Source organism: Sinohyriopsis cumingii, chromosome 18 (assembly GCF_028554795.1).
Source record: "Sinohyriopsis cumingii isolate HCF-2022 chromosome 18, ASM2855479v2, whole genome shotgun sequence".
Taxonomy (NCBI): Eukaryota; Metazoa; Mollusca; class Bivalvia; order Unionida; family Unionidae; genus Sinohyriopsis; species Sinohyriopsis cumingii.
This window is the reverse complement of record NC_142978.1, coordinates 35,415,497-35,439,318: the sequence shown is the minus strand read 5'-3', so window position 1 is coordinate 35,439,318 and position 23,822 is coordinate 35,415,497. Positions and strand designations below refer to the sequence as shown.

Below are 23,822 nucleotides of genomic sequence, written 5' to 3'. Positions count from 1 at the left end.
TCCTCCTCCAGTTCTTAGTTTCCGTCATGTTTGAAAACTGTGTCGAATGGATTGACTCCGCACAGACACTAGCGCCTCTATATAGGGAATGTGACGTTACAGACTGCTCTCTTCGGATTGGACGACTGACTCTGTGTTGTGACTGAATTTTGTAACGCGTGTTTGGGTTGGTGAATGAACTCAATCCGTTTCGATCCTCCCTTCCCCTATAAAAAAACCGCTGTTCACCGCATTCCTTATCGTCACAAGATGTGGACCAACGTAGAATCCTCTACTCTCGTATCGTCAATGTTGTTCCGTACGGACTTACCCATGTATGTCAGATCATCATGGACCATTGTCAAGATCACGGATACAAGCGTTTGAAAAGAAGCATTTTTTTTGGAGAGACAAGGCTGTTTGAAGAGAGCTCTAATTTAAGGACCAGAAGTCAGATAAAGTTAAAGGAAGAGAAGAAGATATATACGATGCCGTCGATGTTAACGGAATAATGTTAACATAAACCCAAAGGCCCCTTTCAGGGCCATTCATATGCCTCGAAAAGAAATTGCTTTCTTGCCTCCAAATTTGTTTTAAAAATGTTGTATAAGTGTTTGTTTCTTGTCTGTGTTATCTCTGTACACCCGCTCTTTGCTCAGTACTGCGACGTTACCTCCCCCTAGTTGCAACATTGTTACCAATCTCCCCTACTGTGACGTCAGACGCTAAACAAACTCCACTTTCCCTTGTCCCTATACAGGACCACTATGTTTTTGACTGCATTTTCCCATTGTTCCTGTACATCTTGTCCCTAAACAGGCCCAAGGGACTTGTAATGTATTTTCCCATTGTCCCTATGAGTCTTGTCCCTAAACAGGCCCAGGGGTGTCTATAATGTATTTTTCCATTGTCACTGAATCGTCCCACTTCATTATTGTTGGTCTATAAAGGCCTAAGTATAACTAGAGAGGCGTAATAACTCTTGGTCTGTGGAACATTATTACTTAATATCACAACTAATGGCATTTGTAGGAAGCAGACGAAGATACATTCGCCTTTACTCCCCAAATCATTGTATCATTTGATAATTTTAAAGGCTGTCGGAAAGATGTTAAAAATCATTTCTAGATCCTGGTACAGTTCATATGTTGTTCTGTCATATATTTTATCTTGCGCTATCCTAACAACCTATCTCAATGCTAACCTGAAATTATGTTATTCGGGTGTAGATTATTATCAGTCTCTGAACAGACTAAAACGACCGTAGAGTCTATTGTTATTTTCATCGGAAAAGGAAATTAGAACATTGTTACCCGTCTCTTCCATTATCTCTAATCACAATCACTTTTTTCAAACTAGCCATGAGCCACGCTTGTTTGTGGCGAACATGTACACTTTGGTAGAAAATTCGAACACATGTTTATCAAAATAATTTAATCAGGAATGTCACGAATGAACATATTGAATATCAATTTATTCAATGGAAAGAGCTCATGTGTCTTAACATTTATATGACTGTTTTGAAAAACAGTTCGCATTTTAGTTGATATGCTCTGTACCAGACACGCTCCAAAGTTGGATGTATTTGATTACATTTCCAAATGTTAAGCTACACTGCCTTACGCTAGTGTTTATGTCAAGAATGAATACGTATGTTGTATTTTATCATAAGTATTAAAAGGGTTAAAGCGTTAAGGGTATTCATTATAAGACTGAGGTCAAGTCGTGGCTAGAGTGTTAACGGTGTTCCTTCCTTATACATAGGAAGCTGATATTATAAACGACGCCAAGCAAAAGTAAAAGTACTGTCTTGTATCACCGTTGTCTGTTGCGTATTCCAAGATTCCAGAATCGGTAAATTCTGGAAAATATTAATCTCTTAACTATCTATATATTTACCCTGTTGAAAAAAGCATGATAACCTATAAACGACTGCATTTACGCCCAGTTATGAAAATTCTGTTTTCTGGTGAACAAAAAAATGCTAGAGATATAGATAATGAAAATGATTGAAATCTTCGTGGTTGTGATTGTCTACTAATGCTGAAGATGAACACAAAAAATTCTCTTCTGTAAATGCGTTTTGTATCTACAAGTTGATTGAAAACTATAATATGTATAATTTTGCCAGAAAGAAGCAGACTTAGTGCGTTAATTGAATTATTGCATATATATGAAGGAAAATAAGTACAGTTTGTCTTAAAACATCCCGAGAATATAAACGTTTTACTCGAAATTAAAAAACATGAAACAAATTAATTTCAGAAACAAACGAAATGAAAAAGCAAAAAAAAAAAAAATAAAAAAAAAAAAAAAAAAAAAAATACAAATAAAAATAAAATGTATTGTTTCAAAACATCAAAACTTTTGTTCTTTTGATTCGTCCGCTTATCAGTGTCATGGAGTCGTTTTAGTTAGAGTAGGCGGTAGAGAAGGACAATGTTTCAGTTGACGATGTGTGTATGCGTGTGATTTGGACTTTTAACGTAGCTTCAACAAGTTTTCAGTCATAGCAGTACGACGGCTGCAGTGTGGCAGTTTATAATGCTGTCTAGCACTAGGGCATCATGCCGCAGACATGTAGCATGATGTCCCTCCCAGCCACATTATCCTGACACAAGGCCGATCAGTCTTAATGTTAACCTCTTAATACTGAGCGCCATTTTTGTAAGTCTTTAGTATGACTCGGCTGGGGATCTAACCCACGACCTCCCGCATCCGAGGCGGACGCTCTAACCACTAGGCCACCGGAGCGGTCTAGGTCGACGATGGTATGTATGTATGTATGTATGTGTGTGTGTGTGTGTGTGTGTTTCTGCGTGCGTGTGTGCATGCATGCATGGATGGATGGATGTATGGATGTATGGATGTATGTATGTATGTATGTTGCTAAAAAAATATATCTTTGTTCTATATCTATTTCATTGACAGGTAATTTAGAACGGCATAAGCTTGAAGTACGACATCCAACTCTTCAGGAAATTAGTGTTTAATCGGTTATGTAATATTTCCAACACGTAACCTAAAGAAGTCATGTAACTCCAATTAAAAAGCCACAAGATGTTTCAAAACTTCAGTGACTGAATTTGCTTAAGGGATTTAGGTATAATGTATTTCTTCTACACATAAGTCACAAAATCCCCAATAACTAATTAAGATGAGATTTAGTCAAGGAATATAGCAGCTTTGCATTTTGTGCATCTTTACGAAGAAGCTAAGAAGTGTTTGCACATTTATTAAATGCATTGATGATTTTCTCTAAAGGATAATCAGAACGGGGAAACATCAAATGCTACTAGCATAGGAGTAAGCAATGGTATTTAGAGATGTGATGAAGGCATTATCATTCAGATCCTATATAGATTTATTTAAAAAAGGAATAAAACAGATTACGATTCCTGATGAATTTTATTTACTTCGGTACACATACAAGTATCGACAAGTGTCAATACAGTGTCAACATTTTACCCAACGGTGCCGGTCTGAGGCGCAAGGTTGAATCTGTGGACTAAGGACTGGAATCTGAAATTAGTGACGCAAGATGAAGATGTAAAATGTAATATGAGAAGTTCAATTTTTAATTACAAATACATTTATTCATAAATATTCAAAACAAATCTTTCATCTATAATTCAGTATCTTACACAGGGGTAACCATTCCAGTATTAAATATAACGTCTGGGCTTGTATATTCTTCAGTCTATTCAGTTTAACTTTTATCACTCTCAATGTGCTTTGATTTGTATTAAAAGTGTTTGGCTAAATGTATAAGGAATGAGGAAGTATTGGATACGTACAAAATGCCCCCTCCCCATTAAGTCCCAATATAAAAATCACACCAAACCTCATTAGCGTTTTGTTTCGAAATGGGGTAAGGTCATGTTTGATATTATAGAGGAATAATCTACACCCCCATTCGAACAAAGTTTATATTAGAATATTTTTTTTTGTGTTCACATGAGGCAAAATGTATATGCATGTCTATTTCTATATTTACAGTATAGTACATATTTGTTACTTATGATGTTACTTAACAAATAACAAATTAACAATTTTGATATTTGTATTTTTTGGCAAATCTTACATTTTCGCTCCTTCATATTCGTTTATCGCTACACTATAACCCTAGACTATCGTTGATTTCATTTGTGGAGATTCATTTACAAAAGAACAAACTGTCTTTTTTGTAAATAAAATTTTGAAACTAAAATTAACGACTCGTGCAGTGCGTATCCAAATGAAAAACATTTATTTATACAGAAGCGTTTCGATGACGTGGATGCAGTATTTCAGGCTCATTATTAGAGAAATAAGATGTCGACATGAGTTGTAACGTTAAACAGTATCAACATACACTACACGTGATTGGGTATTTATCTTGAAAGACATTTTGGAATATAGACGTTTAGTTACGAAATATAATGACGTTGACTTTATAAAGACCACATGACATAATGAGAAAAAGCATAAGACACTATGATAATGGTATTTAGTAACGGCATCGACCTGAAAACGTGACCTTTCATGGAAAAATTAATTCGATGTCATCCCTTTCTAAAGCAGATTCGGTGTCATAAATGCATGCTTCGAGCAGACCTTATGCTGGTCCATAATAAGAATGTAGTCACATATTGCTACCTATCTGAGAGGTGGAGCCAGATGTAATTACATGCATAATGATACAAAGTTTCTCAGCAGCATATGGACTCGATATTAATGCATGAATCGCGTCTGAAGCTGTGGAATATTTGGTGTTAAAACAGAATCCCAACAAGAGGTGTCAAATCGGAGGTCAGTACTAGGATTTCCGACAATAAAATTTAATAGAGATGTAACTATGGACTCACGCATGACAAACAAGCCCACAGCTGTAATGCAGAAGATGTGCTGGATCCGTCAGAAGAGTGTGGCATTCAGTCTCGCAGAGCTGCTCGGTGGTGTCAGTCCCCAAAGTATTGAGAAGACTCTGCACGAGCTGTTTCAGGTGAGTGAGGTCAAAGCCATGAACTGTATAATACAAAAAATTATTTTTGCTGGACAACTTACGCAAAACGTTTTAGTTTGATTTTTAAGATCCTAAAGTATGGATAGCTTACTCTCAGGGTCGAGGACAATGTATATTAGTTAAGACTAAATTCTGTGGGCCGACAACGTTCAGGGTGCCCACCGCCGTGCCAATTTGTAATTCACATAGGCCTACTGCAGAATGTTTCCTAGGGCCCACAAATCCTGTCCACTGCCCTGCTTACTCTTAATACGTTATGAGCTATGTTTGATCCTCTAGCACCAAACAAAATTCAACTCAGTCACTTAAGTATTATGAATGACACTTGAACAATATAGACAAGAAACATTGGCTTTGCTCTTTGTATTATTTGAATTTTTATGTTGCTTTGGGAAGACCAACGGTCATGTTTTCTTCATTCTCATTCAAATTCGGCTCTATTTTCTAACAATTGTTTGCAAATGGATCACGAGAATAATTTCACGTGTGCGCTATTATGTATTTGAGCGTGCTACGTATAAAATAACAAGCTACCAAAGTCTTGGACTATTTAAGTTGATCTTATTTCGTGAAATCTCTTTGCATAAAAAATCTTACATCAGTATCCTCCATCCATACAGTACAGTTTCTCACGTTTCGACCACACGTATTAGTAAAAGTAATCACCTATTTCGTGTAAATGTAAAGTCATATATCGAATATTAATATGTTTTCTTTTATGTGATTCCAGAAAACATGTATTGGAATTTTTTTGATGTGCAAACTAATCTATCAACCATTTATCTCTGACTGACAAAATAAACAAATTATACAAGAAGCATATGAATATGCCATGAATCTGTTGTATACTGTTCTCATAAATGGATACCTTTAGGCTAACTAACTTAATGGCTTTCCCATGTTCGTTTGAGTTGTTATTAACAGACTCGCATCTAACCTAGCAGATAATTGGGCGACTGAGTAGTTAAGGACTATCTTTCTTAATTATAACTTAGGTCTATAATTAGGTTATAAAGGTATTTAAAGCAGGAATAGACAAATGGAAGGTTCTTCTAAGAATAAAATATAGCATCATTGTAAAGGTTAACTACATGATGGATTTAAAAATTAAAGAAAACCATTGTTTGCAATGAACATTTATGTAATTTAATGTTTTTTTTTTAATTTAAATTTTTAAATTATAATTTTTTTTCATAAACACTCTTTTATAATTCTGAGTCACCGTCATGTGTATTAAGTAATGTGACGCACTCGGTTGTATTACAGCTATGAAACTTGATGGTACAAACACAAAAACAAACTCTAACGAGATAACCGTTTCCATATATGTTGTTAAATTAAATTTTCCTATCTCTGCCATAGGAATATTCTTGTGATGAACATTTTAGTATTCATAAGAAAGATACTAAAAAGTTCATTTTTCTAAAGTTCTGAACATCGTCACTTACGAGAGTCTACAAATACTCTCTTTTCCGGTGCGCAGAAAACAGCACAGGTACAGACAAGGAGAATGAAGACAATCTTCATGTTTGCTGCGAAACGATTTCAGTTCTGAAAGTAAATATGACAACTAGTTTATGTATCTATACATGTATCGCTGGAACTGACACAGGTGTGTTGTGCAGTGGTATACAGTTATGGTCATAAAAAAATTTGCTCTTGCAGAAAAGTGAAATCCCAAATGTTAGGTAAACATTTGTTACAACGGTAATAAAAAATCTAAACAAAATGTGTGATTTTCAAAGTCCGAAGAAGTTAATAACATGCACGTTATAATGTAAACATCTACATGCAGTCTGACTACCCTAAAATCCACTAAGTACATTACCCTTTCTACACACCTTCAACTTTAAAGGAGACGAATCAGATAACACTAATTTGATAATTGTTTAACGGCACTGCGTCACATTAATGGGCTGCCTTTTGCTGACTCTTTGGGACTAAAGTGCCTTCTCAATAAAAGCACCACAACAGCCAACCCAGGATGATCTGGGCAAGATTTAGACCTGCGATACCTTGAGTTAATGTCCTGCGATCGAAGCTCCGACTCACCGCAGCTTGGGTAATTAACATCATTGGGATTAACAAGCAATAAACAACTTACCAAGTTCTGGAGGGAATGCAAGAGTGTAGAAGTAGAGACAGGATTTTATACTCGTTGAATGAGAATTCGTCACGACATGTCACTTACGGTCATCATTTTGGACGTATGGTTCATTATGGAAGCTTTTCGAACCAATATTGTATCTTTGAAACATCCACATAGCTTTAAATCAAAAACGCTTCATCTTGTAAAGAAAAACAAAACTTCGAGATTCTGATATGTGTTTATTGTGTCCAAGAAAGGCTAATTTGGCCTTGCTTATATATTACTTAAACGTAAGAAAATAACAGTGATAATACTAGATATTTTCGAATATTAATTCAGTCTTGTATAAGGTTACTTGGGCAAGGACTTGCAGGATTTGCTTTTGTTCAGTAAGTGTTTGAACTTTTTGTTTAAATTACTTTATTGAAACATTATGAGTGGAATTTAAATGAAATATTTGTTTCACATCCTGTCCAGAATGTTTAAAATTGCATGGAATCTATACCAATAATGGAAATTAAGTCTTCAGTTAATCTCATCTGGATATATACGATGCATATCTCTGACGCAATTCGACCAGTTCTGTACCAAACTGCGTACACATCTGGAATTTCTCATATATACAAAATCGAACAACTAACTCCATTTTAAGTCTTTGCCCGATAGATATCATCACAATAACGCTTAGATACATACAATCAACTCGCGAAAAAAACCCTGAGATTTCTGGGGGGAATAACTAAATAGAAAAATCTTATGGTATTTAGTAAGTGTCTCAGAATATATCCGTATCAACATTTCTTGCGTCTGAGAAAAAACCTTTGCGTTCTCGGCTCTTTTGTTTAGGAGATTGATAATCGAGACACTATAAAAGGACGCCTACAAGATAATGACAAAGGACGGCAACGAAGATGACAACAACAACAATAAAAATACAATGACCCAAAAAACATCAGGCAAATCAGACTTTGAACTGTTGATGATATTGAATGAAATATAGGTGTTATTTCTGAGTAAATAATATAGGGTGCATATATATATATATATATATATATATATATATATATATATATATATATATATATATATATATATATATATATATATATATATATATATATATATGTGTGTGTGTGTGTGTGTGTGTGTGTGTGTGTGTGTGTTTGTTTATTTTTAACGGCGCACCAGCACTGTTAGGCTATTTAGCGCCATACGAAAGATCATATGTATTATTAGGTAAAAAATGATAAAAGTTTTATATCGACCAGCGATATCAAATCCAAATAAAACGATAAGATGGTAACTGTAATAAATAAGTCTTCCCTATCTACGTGAAATGAAAATGGTATATGTTAAAAAAGGCATGTGAGAAGTTTTTGAAGATAATGGACTGTAAATATATTACTTACAAATGCTCAAACTGATGGCGTAAATGTTATAGCTTAGAATAAATGCTCACTGCTTTCAGAAATTCTATAATACAAGTGAGGTTTATTGTATGAAAAAAGTTTCTTCATGTCATGCACATTGTAATACTGATCGCGCGCGCGTAGGTTTCAGGTCAAAACACTCTATCAGAAAGTACTTAACAGTGAATGGTTCATTGCAAGAAACGCATTCTGGTGGGTCTTCACCTTTTAGTATGTGGGAGTGGGTTATGTAAGTATGACCAATTCGAATTCTTGCAATGACTACCTCCTCCCTACGCACGATTCTGTAGGAAGGAGTCCATAGTCCAAAGGCTGGGTTGATTTTGTGAAGTTTATTATTCACTGCATCATTCCATGATACTGGCCACTTCTGACGCAAAACCTCTTTGATACTAGGTTTAAAATCAGTATACGGTGTTTTGAAATCAGATAGTTCTTGAGATAGGGCGATTTTAGCAGCGCAATCCTCTTTTTCATTACCTTTAATACCAACATGGCTAGGTAGCCAGCAGTATTCGATATTGTGGGAGGTACTCAGCTTAGTACTTTTGGGGAGAAGATTGGTCAATAATGGGTTTTCCAGTTTTCTATTGTGTAGTGATTGAAGTACTGATAGGGAGTTGGAGAAGATGATGCTGTTTAAAATATGTTTGTTTTCAATATATTGCAGAGTAGGGTCTATTGCTCTGATGTCGGCTGAAAAAAGAGATGTGCCATTTGGTAAGCGAACTTGCGTTGTGTGATTTCCACAAATGAAGGCTGCAACAGGCTTTTCCTCAACCTTTGATCCATCGGTATAAATTCTTGTGTAGTTTTTAAATTCAGTGAGGAGTTCGTGGTAAGAGTTGTGGAAGATGGAAGGGTTTGTCTCAGATTTTTTCCATTGTGTCGCTTAAAAAGCACTTTTGGTTGTTGAAGAGCCATGGTGGTGTTTCGGAGATGAATTTTAGAACGATCAATTTTTGTGCTGTCAATGCTGGATGATATTCTAATGCCAAAGGAAGGTATGGCGTTTGGTTTATTTTCGTATAAGGTTTGGTATTTGGGTTGAAAAACAGCCGCAAAAGCAGGGTTCAGAGGATTTGAATTTAATTTGAGAGCATACTGTGCGGAAAGCATTCCTCTACGATGTGATATAGGTGGTTCGTTCGCTTCAGTGAAGAGGCTATCACACGGGGATGTCTTAAATGCTCCCAGAGTGAGTCTTATTCCCTGATGATGAATTGGATCAAGCATTTTCAAATATGACATTCTGGCTGAACCATACACAAGGTAACCATAGTCCAGTTTTGGTGCGAATACACGTTCTATAGAAATTGAGGATGACTTTTCTACCAGCACCCCAATCAGTGTGCGCTACTACTTTAAGTAGATCTAGAGATTTTAAGCATTTAGCTTTCAAGTTCTTTAGTTGTGGAATAAAAGTCAGTTTTCTGTCGAAGATAATACCGAAAATATTTGTTTCGTCAACAACTGGAATAAGTGTTCCATCCAGCGTGAGTTTAGGGTCATCGTCTTATACTGTGGAATGTTAATATCTGCTGTTGAATCTGGTTGATCAGTTTGAGTTTGTTGATCCTTGGCTGTCTTTGGACTGGCTTGTACAACGGTTGAGAAGGTTGGGCAATGTAGATGGGTTCGAGAGTCGACCATCTTTCTGGCCTCTGGGAAGGGAATGTTTGACGTATATTTTACCGACTGGATTTCCTTCTCTAATTTCCAGGTCTCGCAGTCTTTAGAATTAGCATGGTGACATTTGCGACAATTTGCATAATGGGGAGTCGCGCTGCAGTCTGCTTCTCCATGGCTGGTTTCTCCGCATCGGCCACACACACGGTTTCTGGAGCATCTCTCTTCGTGGTGACGGTACTTCTGACACTTAAAACAATGTAGAGGGTTTGGAATGTATACTTCAACTTTAACCTGTAAAAGGCCAACTTTTACTACCTTAGGTAGTGTTGGTGTGTTAAAGGTAAACATGATGGTGTTCGTGTCCTTGATTTCAAGACCGTGTTTGATCGAATCCGTCGAATTGCAGTAACACTTTGATTTCTCATTCTCGAGATGATTTCAGTGTCGTTGACACCAGCGAGGTCTGGGCAACAAATGACACTTTTGGACGACTTGAGTGTCGAATGAGCGAAAGTAGTAACCGTAATATCATAGAAAGAATTTTTCTGATATTCTCAGTTTGCATCTTATGCTCACATTCAACTAGCAATCTATCCGATTTTAGTTTCTTTACACTTTTCGGCGTGCCAACTTGGCCAAGTATAGTCTTTTCGACTATAAATGGAGACAGCGAAGCAATTGGTTTCGTTTGATCTTTTGACTGAATAACCATGAAGGGTGGGACTGATTCCGCGCTACATGGTACGTCATCTGAGTCTTTAATAGGTTTAGAACGCTTCAGTTGGTTTTTGTTTTTGTTTTCCATTTTTTTTTTTTTTTAAATTCATCACCCATGTTCACCCACCCGCCGCGGAATCCAATAAGGGGTGACAGTTCAAGTGTAAGGGATACATAGTGGTATGCTCGGTAAGTAAAGACATCTCCCGATTGACCGGTTAAGCCACCGCCTTCTAGAAAGTCTTTTGAGAGTAGGACAAAGGAAACATACAGGGCTAGATAGTAGGGGCACAGTGGTATCAGGAGAGATACAATGAGAAAGATAAAGAAGGTGAGAGAGTAAATAAAGACTTCCTAGGGCTCGGCGTGACCAGCCGATTTGTCGAGACCGGGCCCATCCCGACCACCCGTCCTGAAGAAGTAGAGGCCAAAGTAGTGTATTTCATCGGAAAGCCTCTGCTCAACTACCAGGATCCTTTCCTGCCCCGACACGGGACGCACCCCACGGCAAACAGGTTGCCTCTACTTAGTCGCCTCTTACGACACGTAGCGAGGCACGTCTGGCCAATTCTACAACCCCGGACCCGCAGGGGGAATGTAGCATGTATGCATGTGTGTATGTGTGTATGTATGTATGTATGTATGTATGTATGTATGTATGTATGTATGTATGTATGTGTGTGCGTCTGTATGTATGTTGCTAATGAATATATGTTTTTCTACATTGCCTTTATCGACTGTTGATTTAAAATGGCATACACCGGAAGAACGACAGCCATATTCTTTGGGAAATTAGTATTTAATCGGTTAGGTAATGTTTTCAACACGTAACTGAGAGAAGGCACGTAACTCCAACTTAAGAGCTGCAGGACGTGTCAAAACTACAATGACTGAATTTGCTTAAGGGATTTAAGACGAATTTATTTCTGCTACACATAACTCACAAAATCCACAATAACTAATTATGATACGACTTAGTAATATAGTATAGTAGCTCTGCGTTTTGTTCATCTTTACGAGACCGCTCTGGTGGCCTAGTGGTTAGAGCGTTCGGCTTGGAAACGGGAGGTCGTGGCTTTGAACCCCGGCTGAGTCATACCAAAGATTTACAAAACTGATTCGAACAGCAGCCTCGCTAGGCGCTCAGCAGTAATAGTGTATTGTTAGGACTCGTAGGGTTGGTGTTAGGATAATGTGACTGGGTGGGACATTATGCTATATGTCTGCGGCATGACGCCCCAGTACTAGACATCATTATAAACTGCCTCACTGCAGACATCGTAGGGATATGACTGAAACAGTGTTCAAGCTACGTTAAAAATCCTAATCACACACACACGCACACACACACACACACACCCACCCACAGAGGCATCTTTACGAAGAAGCTAAGAGTTTTTTTGCCCATTTCCATGTTCGGCTGCAATACTATCTTTCTGCATAGGTATGTTGCTAATAAAATATATGTTTGTTCTACATTGCTTTCATCGACAGTTGATTTTAAATGGCACAGGATGAAAGAAAGACAGCCAGCGTCTTTGGGAAATTAGTGTTTAATTGGTTATGTAATATTTTCAACACGTAACTTAAAGAAGACATGTAACTCCAACCATAAAGCCGCAAGAGGTGTCAAAAACTTCAGTTACTGAATTTGATTAATGGATATAGGTGTTATTCATTTCTTCTACGCATAACACACAAAATCCCAATAACTAATTATGATACGATTTAGTAACATAATATAGTAGCTTTACATTTTGTGAATGTTGACGAAGAGGCTAAGAGATTTTTGCACATTCATTAAATGCATTCATGATTCGGTCTAAAGGATAAGCAGAACGCAGAAACATGATATGCTACTATCACCGGTGTAAGCCCTGATATTCGGAGATGTGATGAAGACATTATACTTCTTTCCATCCCTGTATGGATTGAGTTTGAAAATAAAGAATAAAACAGATTACGATTCCTGATGAGCTTTATTTCCTTTGGTATACATATTAGTATTGACAGGTATCAATACAGTGTCAAACTTTTACACGACGTTGCTGGTATGTGGCACAAGGTTGAATCTGTGGACTAAGGCCTGGAATCTGAAATTAGTGACACAAGACGAAGACGTAAAATGTAATGTGAGAAGTTCAGCTTTTAATTACTGGTCAATTTATTCATAAATATTTAAAACGAATATTGCATTTGTAATTCAATATCTTACACAGGGGTAACCATTTCAGTGTTATAAATAACGTGCAGGCTTGTATATTCTTCAGTGTATTCAGTTTAACTTTTATCAATCTCAATGTGATTTGATTTGTATTAAAACTCTTTGGAAAAATGAATAAGTAATGTAGAAGTACAGAATGTCCCTACCCATTGCATCGGAACATAAAACAAATAAAACACACCAAATCTCATTAGTGTTTTGTCCCTAACTGAGGTGAAGTCATGTTTTATATTCCACAGAAATGCTCTTCACTCCAATTCGAACAAAGATTATATCGAAGTATTTGTTTTTTTGTTTGAAACATTTATATGCATGTCTATTTCTATATTTACATAGATTTGTTCCTTTATGAATACGTAATGCATTTGAACTATGACGCTACTTTCCAAATAACAATTTTGCTGTTTGTATTTTTTGCAAATCCTCAATTGTTCAGTCCTTCATATTTATATATCACTACACTATATCACTACACTATCATTGATTTCATTTTTGGAGATTCATGTATAAAAGATCAAAGTTTCCTTTTTGTATTGTAAATAAATTTTGAAAATAAATTAAAATTAACGTAAAGTGCAGTGCTTATCCGAATGATAATCATATATTTATACAGAAGCGTTTCGATGACGTCGATGCATTATGCCAAGATCTTTGATTATTAGAGAAAAAAGATGTTGACATGAGTTGTAACTTCAAACAGTATCAACATACATTACACTTGATTGGGTATTTATTTTGAAAGACATTTTGGAATAGAGATGTTAAGTTAGGAAATGTAATGACGTTGACTTTATAAAAATCAAAAGACATAATTAGAAAAAGCATGAAGCACCATGATACTGGCATTTAATAATTCAGCAATCTGAAAATGTGACTTTTCTTTGGAAAATTAAATTGGATTTGGTGTTTTAAATGCACGTTACATGCTTCGAGCAGACGTTACGCTGGTCAATAATACCAATGTAGTCACACTATGCTGCCCATTTGACAGCTGGAGCCGGTTGTAATTGCGTGTATAATTTAAAAATTACAAAAAGTTTTCAGTAGCATATGGACTCCATATTAATATATTATTCGCGTCTGAAGCATCGGAATATTTTGACATCAAAACAGAAACCCAACAAGAGGTGTCAAATCGGAAGTCAGTGATAGGATTTCCGACAATAAAATTTAGTAGAGATGTAACTATGGACTCACGCATGACAAACAAGTGGGCAGGTATAATGCAGAAGATGTGCTGGATCCGTCAGAAGAGTGTGGCATTCTGTCTCGCAGAGCTGCTCGCTGCCGTCAGTCCCCAAAGTATTTAGAAGTTTCTGCACGAGCTGTTTCAGGTGAGTGGTGTCAAAGGTATGAACTGTATAATACAAAAAATTATTTTTGCTGGACAACGTATGCAAAACGTTTTATTTTTATTTTTATGATCCAAAAATATAAAGAACTTACTCCCAGGTGGCGTAAAGGGTATTACAATTACGACTAAATTCTGGAGCCGACAACGGTTAGGTAGCACATTGCCGAGCCAATTTATAATTTATAGTGGGATACTGGAGAATTTTTTTATCGGATTAACTAATCCTGTTTGATGCCCTGCTTACTCCTAATACTTTATGAACTAAGTTTGATTCTCTAGAACAAACAAGAAGTCAACTCAATCTCATAGGTATTATGAACGACAGTTGTATAATATATATACAAGAAACCCTGGTTTTGGTATTTGCATCATTCGAATTTTTATGTTGCTTTGGGTAGACAAAGAGCCATATTTTCTTAACTCTCGTTGAAATTCAGCTCTGTTTTCCAACAACTGTTCGCTAATGCATCACGATAAGCATTTCACATATCCTCTATTATGTATTTGATCGCGCCACGTATAACAAGTACCAAAGTGTTGGGCTATTTAAATTGCTCTTATTTGTTGAAATCGCTTTGCAGAAAAATCTTGCAGCCAGTATCCTTCATCCATACTGCAGTGCAGTTCCTAACATTTCGACCACACGTATTAGTAAACGTAATCACGTTGTTGGCAGAGGCGGCGTTAGGATTACGCGGGGCCTAGGGCAGACCATGACCGCGCTGGGCCAGAGTATCGGTATCTCGATTGGTATGCTACTGCAAACACTGATTATGTCTAGACTAGATCAACTGTTAAGTGCTTTACGAAGCTGACTAAGTTGACTTCGCAACTTTGCGTGCATTACGTGCGGCCTGTATCAGCGTTTCCAATTTACCGGAGAATACAGCTGGGCAAACTCAAAAGGACGACCTTAGGCCTGAAGCGAGGGGATCCCTCAAGAGCGGGGCCTGGGGCGGTTGCCCCACTTGCCACCCAAACGCCGTTCATGGTTGTTGGCGTAAACATGAATCCTTGTATCGAATATTAAGACGTTTTCTTTTATGTGGTTCCAGAAACATTTATTGGAATATAAGAAATATGTAAACCATTTTATCAAAAATATATCACTGACTGACAAAGTAAACATAATATAAAAGAAGCATATAAATATATGATGAATCCTTTGTGTATTTTTCTCATAATTGGATACCTTTAGACTAACTAACTTACTGGCTTTCGTATGTCCCTTTAAATTGTTGTTAACAGACTCAGATCTAACCTAGCAGATGATTGGGCGACTGAGTAGTTAAAGGCTTTTTTTCTTAATTACACCTTAGGTCTATCATTAGTTTATCTTTGTACATAAAGGTCCATAAAGGTGTAATAACAAAATGGAAGGTTCTTCTAAATATAACATCATTGCAATGGTTAACTGCATGATAAATTTAAAAATTAAAGAAAACCATTTTTGGCAATAAACTTTTGTGTAATTAATTTTTTGGATTCCATTCTTGTCTAATAAACACTGTTTTATAATTCTAAATCAACGTCAGTTGTATCAAACTTATTCAAGTAATGTGGCGCACTCGGTCGTATGACAGCTACAAAACTGAACTGTATAAACACAAACAAACTCTAATTTTATGAGACAACCGTTAGCGTATATGTTGTTAAATGAAATTTCATAACTTTGTCTTAAGAGTATTCCTTTGGTGAATGTTATAGAATTCACAAGAAAGAAATTAAAAAATTCATTTTTCTAAAGTTCTGAAGGACGTCACTTACGAGAATCTAATAATACTCTCTTTTCCGGTGCGCTGAAAACAGCACAGGTACAGACAAAGAGAATGACGGCAAGCTTCATGTTTCCTGCTGACAGGCTTTTAGTTCTGAAAAAAAATATCATAAATAGTTTATGTATCTATGCAGGTATCGTTTGGATTGATGCAGTTTTGTTGTACAGTGGTGTATAATTATGGTCCTGAATAAATTGGCTGTTCCAGAAAAGTAAAATTCCAAATGTTAGGTAAACATTTGTTACAACCTTTAAGAAACATCTAAACAAAATGTGTGATTTTTAAAGGCCGAAGGCGTTAGTAAACCGCACGTTATAAAGTAAACATCTACATGCAATCTGACTACCCTGAAATGCACTAAGTACATTGTCATTTCTCCACACCTTCCGAATAGAAACAGACGATGCAGATATTGTTTGGATAGGAGATTAACTACATTTAAAAGCTACTTTTCGGTGTGCTATTCGGAGTGCGGAGCAACAAAAATCAATAAGCGCCGATCTTGGTATTACTAAGACATGGAATCCATCCACTGGAATTCCTCCATGCAAATCGCTGAGCCAGTGCACCGTAAGAAATAAATGACAAACTAACAACTTACCGATTTTAGAAGGACTGCAACAACATACACGTACAGACAGGGGATCTTATACTCCAGGAATGAAAGCTCGTCACGAAATGTCACTTAGGGTTATCATTATGGACGTATTGTTCAGTACGGAAGCTCGCCGTACGTAATATTTTAACTTTATAAAACCACATATTTTTAGAAGAACAATATTTGCATGTTGTGCTGGCGAGTTTGATACGTGTTTAATGTGTCAAACAAAGGCTGGTTGCTCCTTGCCATAATTATCCACTTAATTATCAGACTGGAAATATAACAACCATGATACAATTTGCTGCAGTGTAATACATGTTTGTTTCGTTCCTTAAAGATACTTGGTATGATAACCATGTTTGCTTCGTTCCTTAAAGTTACTTGGTATGATAACCATGAATGGAATTGAAATGAATTAGTTGTTTCAAAACATAAACGGCATATTTAAAATTGCACGGGATATATATGATTAATATAAGAGAAAAGTCATCATTTAGACTTATTTGGTTATATATGGGACACATTTCTCATCTAATTGGACTACTTATGTTGCAAACTGTGCATACATCTGCAATTTCTCATATAACGTCTGTGCCTAATAAATATCATCATAGTAACTGTTACAATCCGTTGCACTCTTTCATCCATTCTGTAAGGAGCTTTTGCTGTGACCTTTTTAACAACATTATGACCAGATATGTTGTATCGCGTTTGGCACTTGCACCCAGCGACCCACCCACGCACAAACACACACACATATATAGATAGCTTTTGAAGAGTTCCTGTATGGCAATGTGATGTACCAATACAACTGATATATCATGTTAGTAGACTGTCGCTTCTATAATCTCAAGACAAATGATGAGCTTCAGGTTATCAGTTATTAATAACAAAATTAGCAAGAACACGATATTCATATTCTCCTTTGAATTTACATTATATAAGGGATTAATAATGTTCACAATTTCATAGCAATTTCTTCTGCATTCCCTATTATGTCTCCCACCCCACATCTCTCGCTTTTGCTCTCTTCCATAAGACAGACAAATTTTTGGAAATCTCTGGAGAATGGATGGAGAAAAATTAACTTGACCTGAATGGAAACCTCTAAAGTCTGCTTGCAGCAATTGCCCTGTGATAGTATTTAAATTGTCCACGGGACATTACTACAGTATTAAAAGATGACAATGATACAAATTTGCAAACGCCTGTCAAGAAGGGATGGACCATAGTTAACTAAGTGGCAGACAATTCGAAGCGGGGACCTGAGTTTTCTATACAGCTGTTATATTTGGTTTTCTATTAACTCAATATAATTATTTTTTTAAATAATATAATATATATGATAGGTTCTCGTTTCCATAATGGCTTCATGCTAATGAAATTCAGAATATAGTGATTCAGAGTATTCAAACCTATAACAGTACAACACAAGCGATTCGCTTTCCTCACTTACGCGTACTGCAACCAGCAGCTAACTCGTTGTACATTGGTCTTCTAATGCAAACCTTTCTTCAACTGTCATCAGTAATCTTCCATGTGATAGACATACCGTACAAAGTCTACACTTGTTCTCCGATTTATAGCAAAAAGAACATTTCTGGGACGGATGTTGTGGGTAGTGTTTGGGTAATCTTGGATTTCACCCTAGCAGAAAATTAAGATCAGAAAACATCAGTACATATTGTTAATTTTAATACATAATGGAAGATATTTCAGTAGTTAAGACAATGATATGGATAGGCAGGTATAACAGTGAGCGACCGTGCAATCAGGGAATCGTAGCTATGTATTAATTATGGTAAAAGACTAAAATGCAACATGTTAAATGTGAACGTATAATCATAATTTTCAATGTTAACTTAAAACATTTTTCACTCAAATAAGATAGATGTCACTGACTTAATTGCAGCAATTCACGAGAACTCTAAGTGCAGAAACAAAGTTTTACCACACACGTCTGTACATGCATTTATTTTAATTTATCAGTTCAATAAAACTAAACCAAGAACTAATTCTAAGCTGAAATGAATAAAAACGTGTACAGCTCCATGAATACTTTTAACATATGAAATCCAATTACCTTTCATAAGTTCCATGTACAGGTGTCTATCTGAACATTATCCTTTGAAATAAGATTACGATTGCAAACTTTTTCTTTGTGTTAGGTAGTCTTTATTTGGGATATATATAATCTTACTTCCACTCTTAAAACAGGCGTAAGTTTCAAATTACATTACTAAATACATTGTGCTAAAAATACGGATATTCTTAGCCGAAATATTAATGAACAATGGAGATCAAGTTTGAGTTCTCATTTAATACCCTAAGCAAGTAATGTATATTTCGGATTTCTAGTCAAAGCTGAGATTTACTGTATCCCCTTTGCATTTCAGCACGATAGTTCTAAGGCATATAGTTCGATACTGTACATACCCTTTAAGAGGGTGAGAGAGATGATAGAATGAATCACATCTTTAGAAATCGCTATAAACTTCTCTAGAGGCATTTCCATCTATAGGACTACCTTATGCTAGCAAGGTCTTCATTTTCCTCTTTACACAATAATTAAAAACTGTATGTATCAACCGTTTTATATGCAACATTCTCGGTGTCGTGAGTAGCATTCTTCATGTTAGATAGGGAGCGCTGTAATTGTGGATTTCTTAACTTGATATTGTGAATCTCTTTACTTGGTACAATGTTTTCTGTAATGTCACAGACTGTATCTGGCTGGGCAAAAGCTCTAACCTGATCATTATGGATTATGTTTTTGCCACTATTCTATAATTGGGACATCAAATTGTCATTATCAGCTAGATATTGTTTGCTTGGAAGCATTCTTTTCTTTTTAACTTTCTTGTCAAATATTGTATTTGGGTTTCCTCTCTTCGTTGGATATAGGGTTTCATAAATCAGTGTAATACACCTTGGATCATTATAAATTGTGATTAGCCTTGCTTTTGTAGTTTAAAAGCGTTCACTAGTGCTATCAAGGTCACAACCATTTATTTAAGAACTTCTGTAATAAAACATGCAATTTTTGTAAACTTCCTCTGAGAGGTCACGTTTCATATTCCTTAAAGAATCTGGATGTACGTGGGAGATGCATAACTTGCAATTATTGTTCCTGAGTTTGTGTTCACATCCCTTTTTACATATTAATCCATACAATGCACTTTTTGCAAGTTACTGTCTTTCTTTTACTGCAGGAATATTAGCCAGAGGTAAGTAATTCATTCCTCTGTTTATTTAAAAAGCACACAAAATAATTATGAGAGAAATAACGTGAATGTGACATGTTCTTGACCAGATTGACACGATTTTCACCAATGTAATTTTTCAGTTTCTCACACTCATCTTTGTTGAAATGCTTCTTAATTATCTCCCTTTTTGTTCCCCTATCTCGGAAACATCAAATTGGATAGCACAAACCAAATTATGATGTAAATTTTTTATACCTTCCGCAAAGTAATGATCATTGGTAAACTTGTTCATCCATGAGACAATGGGATCTCTGAAGCCAGATTATACAAGAAATGACACATGTAACACTTTTAATGCAAGTATGCGTTTCGCTACCTTTTTCACATTACTTGTGCCTTCTGGGCAGTATTTAACTATCCCGTTGTGCTGCCTTTACAGTTCATTACCAAAGCTTATTAGCTAGAAGGTTTGTCATAAAAAGAACCACCAACACACCCTGATGTAAGAGATTACATCTTATTAGCTGTATTGTGGTATGTTAACATCCCTTGGTCAATTGCAGCACCTGGTTGAAATAGGCTTTATATTTTTTAAATTATCTGTCCGGCAACGAAATGAAAATGTTACTATCTGTTAAGTCTTTAATGAATGTTAGCTTCGAGATCAAAAGCTATATGATGTTTTAATAATACTTTTATATCCTACCATAGGGGATCATGCTGGCTTTTTAAGAATAATATGATTTTATTTGTGACACCTGCAAATACATTGTCCAAAATGTTGCACAAGTCTTTACTATCAGTTGCATCTAAATTTATCCACTTTTCCGACTGTCGTGCTATAAGTAAATTGAAGTTTGACAAAGGTTGGTACAAGCGTCACCAGTGCAGAACGTCACCAGTGCAGGTGGAACAACGCACACGTCTTGAAGTAGATGTACCTGTGTCACACGCATTGCCTATACTTCCTGATATGACATGAAGTGTTACTGATTTCTTATCTCCAGTTTAAAGATCAGAACATATTTGTACTTGATTCACAACGTAAAGCAAACTCTTAAATTTTGACACGGTTTTGTCAAAATAATTTGAAACATCCAAAGTATACAAGTTGATTGTGTGTTCACATAATTTTAGATTCAAAATATTAGTGCAGAAATTGAAATGAGTTCATTTCGTGACAGTAATAGTATCGATTCACATAATAATACTCCAAAGAAAGCACAGGCAAACATTCAGTCTTTGAAATAATACTTTTTTACTGGTCAAGTTAATGTTTGAATATTTTAACTATATATTGCACATTTTGTATACGAACTATGATGTTTGATATGAAATCCTGGTGTACACACGTGTTCATCTGGTTGTCTACTCTTTTTCTTGCATGACTGTAAATAAGTAACTGTTGAATTAACAAATTGGAAAATATATGTTTTGCCGTGTATGGAATGATACCTAGATGTTTAGTCTTGCTCATGGCATGCAGTCATGTCATTGAAAGAGACATCCCATTGCTTTCTTGCATAAGATTAGAGCAGAACTTGAAAATGGCAATATATCAAACTACATATAGACGATAATTGTAAAACAAATCCCAACCATTCAATACGATGCTCACCATACCCAGACAAGGTATGATACAGGAGTAAAAGTAAAACAAGCAAGCAAAAGAACAAATTTTATATGCCAGGTCCTATAAGCACACATACAATGTACGAATGTGAAGAAATTTGTATTTAATGGAAAACTACGTCCATTCCTTTACACCCGCCAGAACGGGCTCGATAAAACTTACACATATATACCACCTACAGAGTTATACTTTAAAGTTTCATTTCCTTATTTTAAGAGTGCAGGAAGATATTCAGTACATACATAGCGAGTTAAGGTATGTATCGACTTACATGCTGGACTCACTGTTTATCAAAAATTGCAAATCGATAACAGTGATATTAGTTTGAAACTTATGGTCGCAAACAACAATTAAGGCACCACTCATGTACTAATTATATATTAACATGTCCGAAAGAAAGAGGAGATATATTGTTATCCAGGCCATGTATGTATGCATCTGTGGATTAGAGAGTACATGCATGCATATGTAATGTTGCATGTTTTGGAAATAATTGCCATGGAATATTTCACTAGATGAAAAACAAGGTTTGGCTTTGAACTCAAATTTTGTTAAACATCTTGTTTGCTACATACAATGATGACATCGCCACTCGATGCTAATGTATGCCGTTTTATAACCTATATTAATTCAGCCTATAAATCTGTACATTTATATATTAAACAAGTTGTGAAAATCACACGTAGACGTTGATTATTATATGTGTGGAAAGTGTCCAGGTTCTATTTTAAAAAGTTGGAAACATGTAATTCTAACAGTAAAATGTTCAAACACTTAATTCACTTCAATTGTTTATTACGCTTCTTCTTCTTTCAAAACACAGCTTTAAATAATATTTGCTATTTTAAAAAGGCATTTGTTTTGATATTATATTCATCCAACCGAAAGATCCACTATCTACCCTGATGATAGTCACCGAAAATATAAATGTATGGCCTATTAAATACTTTATTTGCATCAAGAACTTTAGATACATTTTGCACGAATATTTAGGATTTGTACTGTTATACCATGAAATAAAATGAATGGTGCTGCGCTGAAATAGAAGTGCTCTCAAAACGTAGAAGAAAGAAAAAATGTATAATTTGCGTTTATGGAGTGTTGCAAAAAGAAAAGAAAAGAAAAAAAACAAACAATAAATATTAGTTTAATACATATAATTAATCTTATTTGGCTCATAGTACTGCAAAAATGGTAAAATCATGCTCAGATCCAGAAAAAGTTTATATTTTAAACAGGGCTTATATCTGGAATTTCTGATATAAACTAAGTCACACAAATATCTTGGTAATGTCAGCGGTTAACGAGTGCTCTTGAGTCAGCTCTCTATTTTCTCTGGGTCGCGCAATTTTATAAAATTTACAAACCAAGAAAGACGTTTTCAGATTTTCGCACATTTCGGATATGCATTGATGATTCTAAGGAAGAAGCAGAAAGGGAAAACATCATGTACAACTAGCATAGGAGTAAACCCTGGACTTCGGAGATGTAATGACGGTATGTCTCGGTCTTTCCGGTATAGATATAGTTTGAAAATAAAACATTACAATTTCCTATCAGTTTAAGTTCCTTTGGTACACATTTAAGTGGTGACTGGTGTCAATTTAGTGTCACCTTTTTAACCAACAGAGCTGGTCTGAAATACAAGGTGGAACGTGTTGCCTAAGGTCTGGAATCTGAAATGACACAAGATGAGGGTGTAAGATGCAATATGAGTAGTGAAATGTCGACTTTTTATTACATCTCAGTGTTTTCCTATTTAATCAATACGGATCAAGAAGTCATATTTCCTTATGTTACACGGGGGCAACCGTTTCAGTGTTATAAATGACGTCCGTGCCTGGATATTCTTCAGTGTACCATATTGAACTTTTTAAAATCCCGATGTACTTTACTTTGTATCAAAACGTTTTGGCTACATCTATGAGGAATTAATAAAATTTGGTACGCATAAATCCCCCCCCCCCGTAATCTCCACAAAAACAAAACAAACCTTGTCAGTGTTTTGATCAGATATGGGGCACAAAGCTTTTTGATAGAACACTTGAATCGTCTACACCGTATCCGGACAAACTCTATACGTATAGAATCAAAATCTTTCGAATCGTCCGCATGAGGCAGAATTTACATGTATATCTATTTCCATATTTACAATAATCCGAAGACTTGTTCCG

At 35.8% G+C, this 23,822-nt stretch overlaps 2 protein-coding genes across 3 annotated transcripts in view; both read right to left on the bottom strand.

Annotated features, from left to right (window-relative positions):
* Positions 1-3,368: 3,368 nt before the first annotated feature.
* The window catches only part of LOC149776380 (uncharacterized), a 56,445-nt gene continuing 35,991 nt past the window's right edge, over positions 3,369-23,822 (bottom strand). Inside the window, exons 1-3 of one of the 2 annotated variants that reach the window (XM_089942352.1) lie at positions 6,433-6,586; positions 4,827-4,986; positions 3,369-3,501 (exon numbers count right to left, since the gene is read on the bottom strand). In XM_089942352.1, coding sequence (XP_089798478.1) covers positions 3,444-3,501; positions 4,827-4,986; positions 6,433-6,511 — 297 coding nt within the window. In that variant the 5' untranslated portion in view covers positions 6,512-6,586 and the 3' untranslated portion in view covers positions 3,369-3,443. Of the gene's footprint in view, positions 3,502-4,826; positions 4,987-6,432; positions 6,587-23,822 lie in introns of those variants that run through there. The other variant, XM_089942354.1, reaches the window with a different exon arrangement.
* Positions 12,813-16,893, bottom strand: LOC149776382 (uncharacterized). The gene is made up of 4 exons (XM_089942351.1): positions 16,810-16,893; positions 16,198-16,301; positions 14,274-14,433; positions 12,813-12,945 (listed from the first exon to the last, which is right to left on the bottom strand). Exons 2-4 carry the CDS (start codon positions 16,274-16,276, stop codon positions 12,888-12,890), a joined length of 297 nt encoding a protein of 98 aa, XP_089798477.1. The 5' UTR covers positions 16,277-16,301; positions 16,810-16,893; the 3' UTR covers positions 12,813-12,887.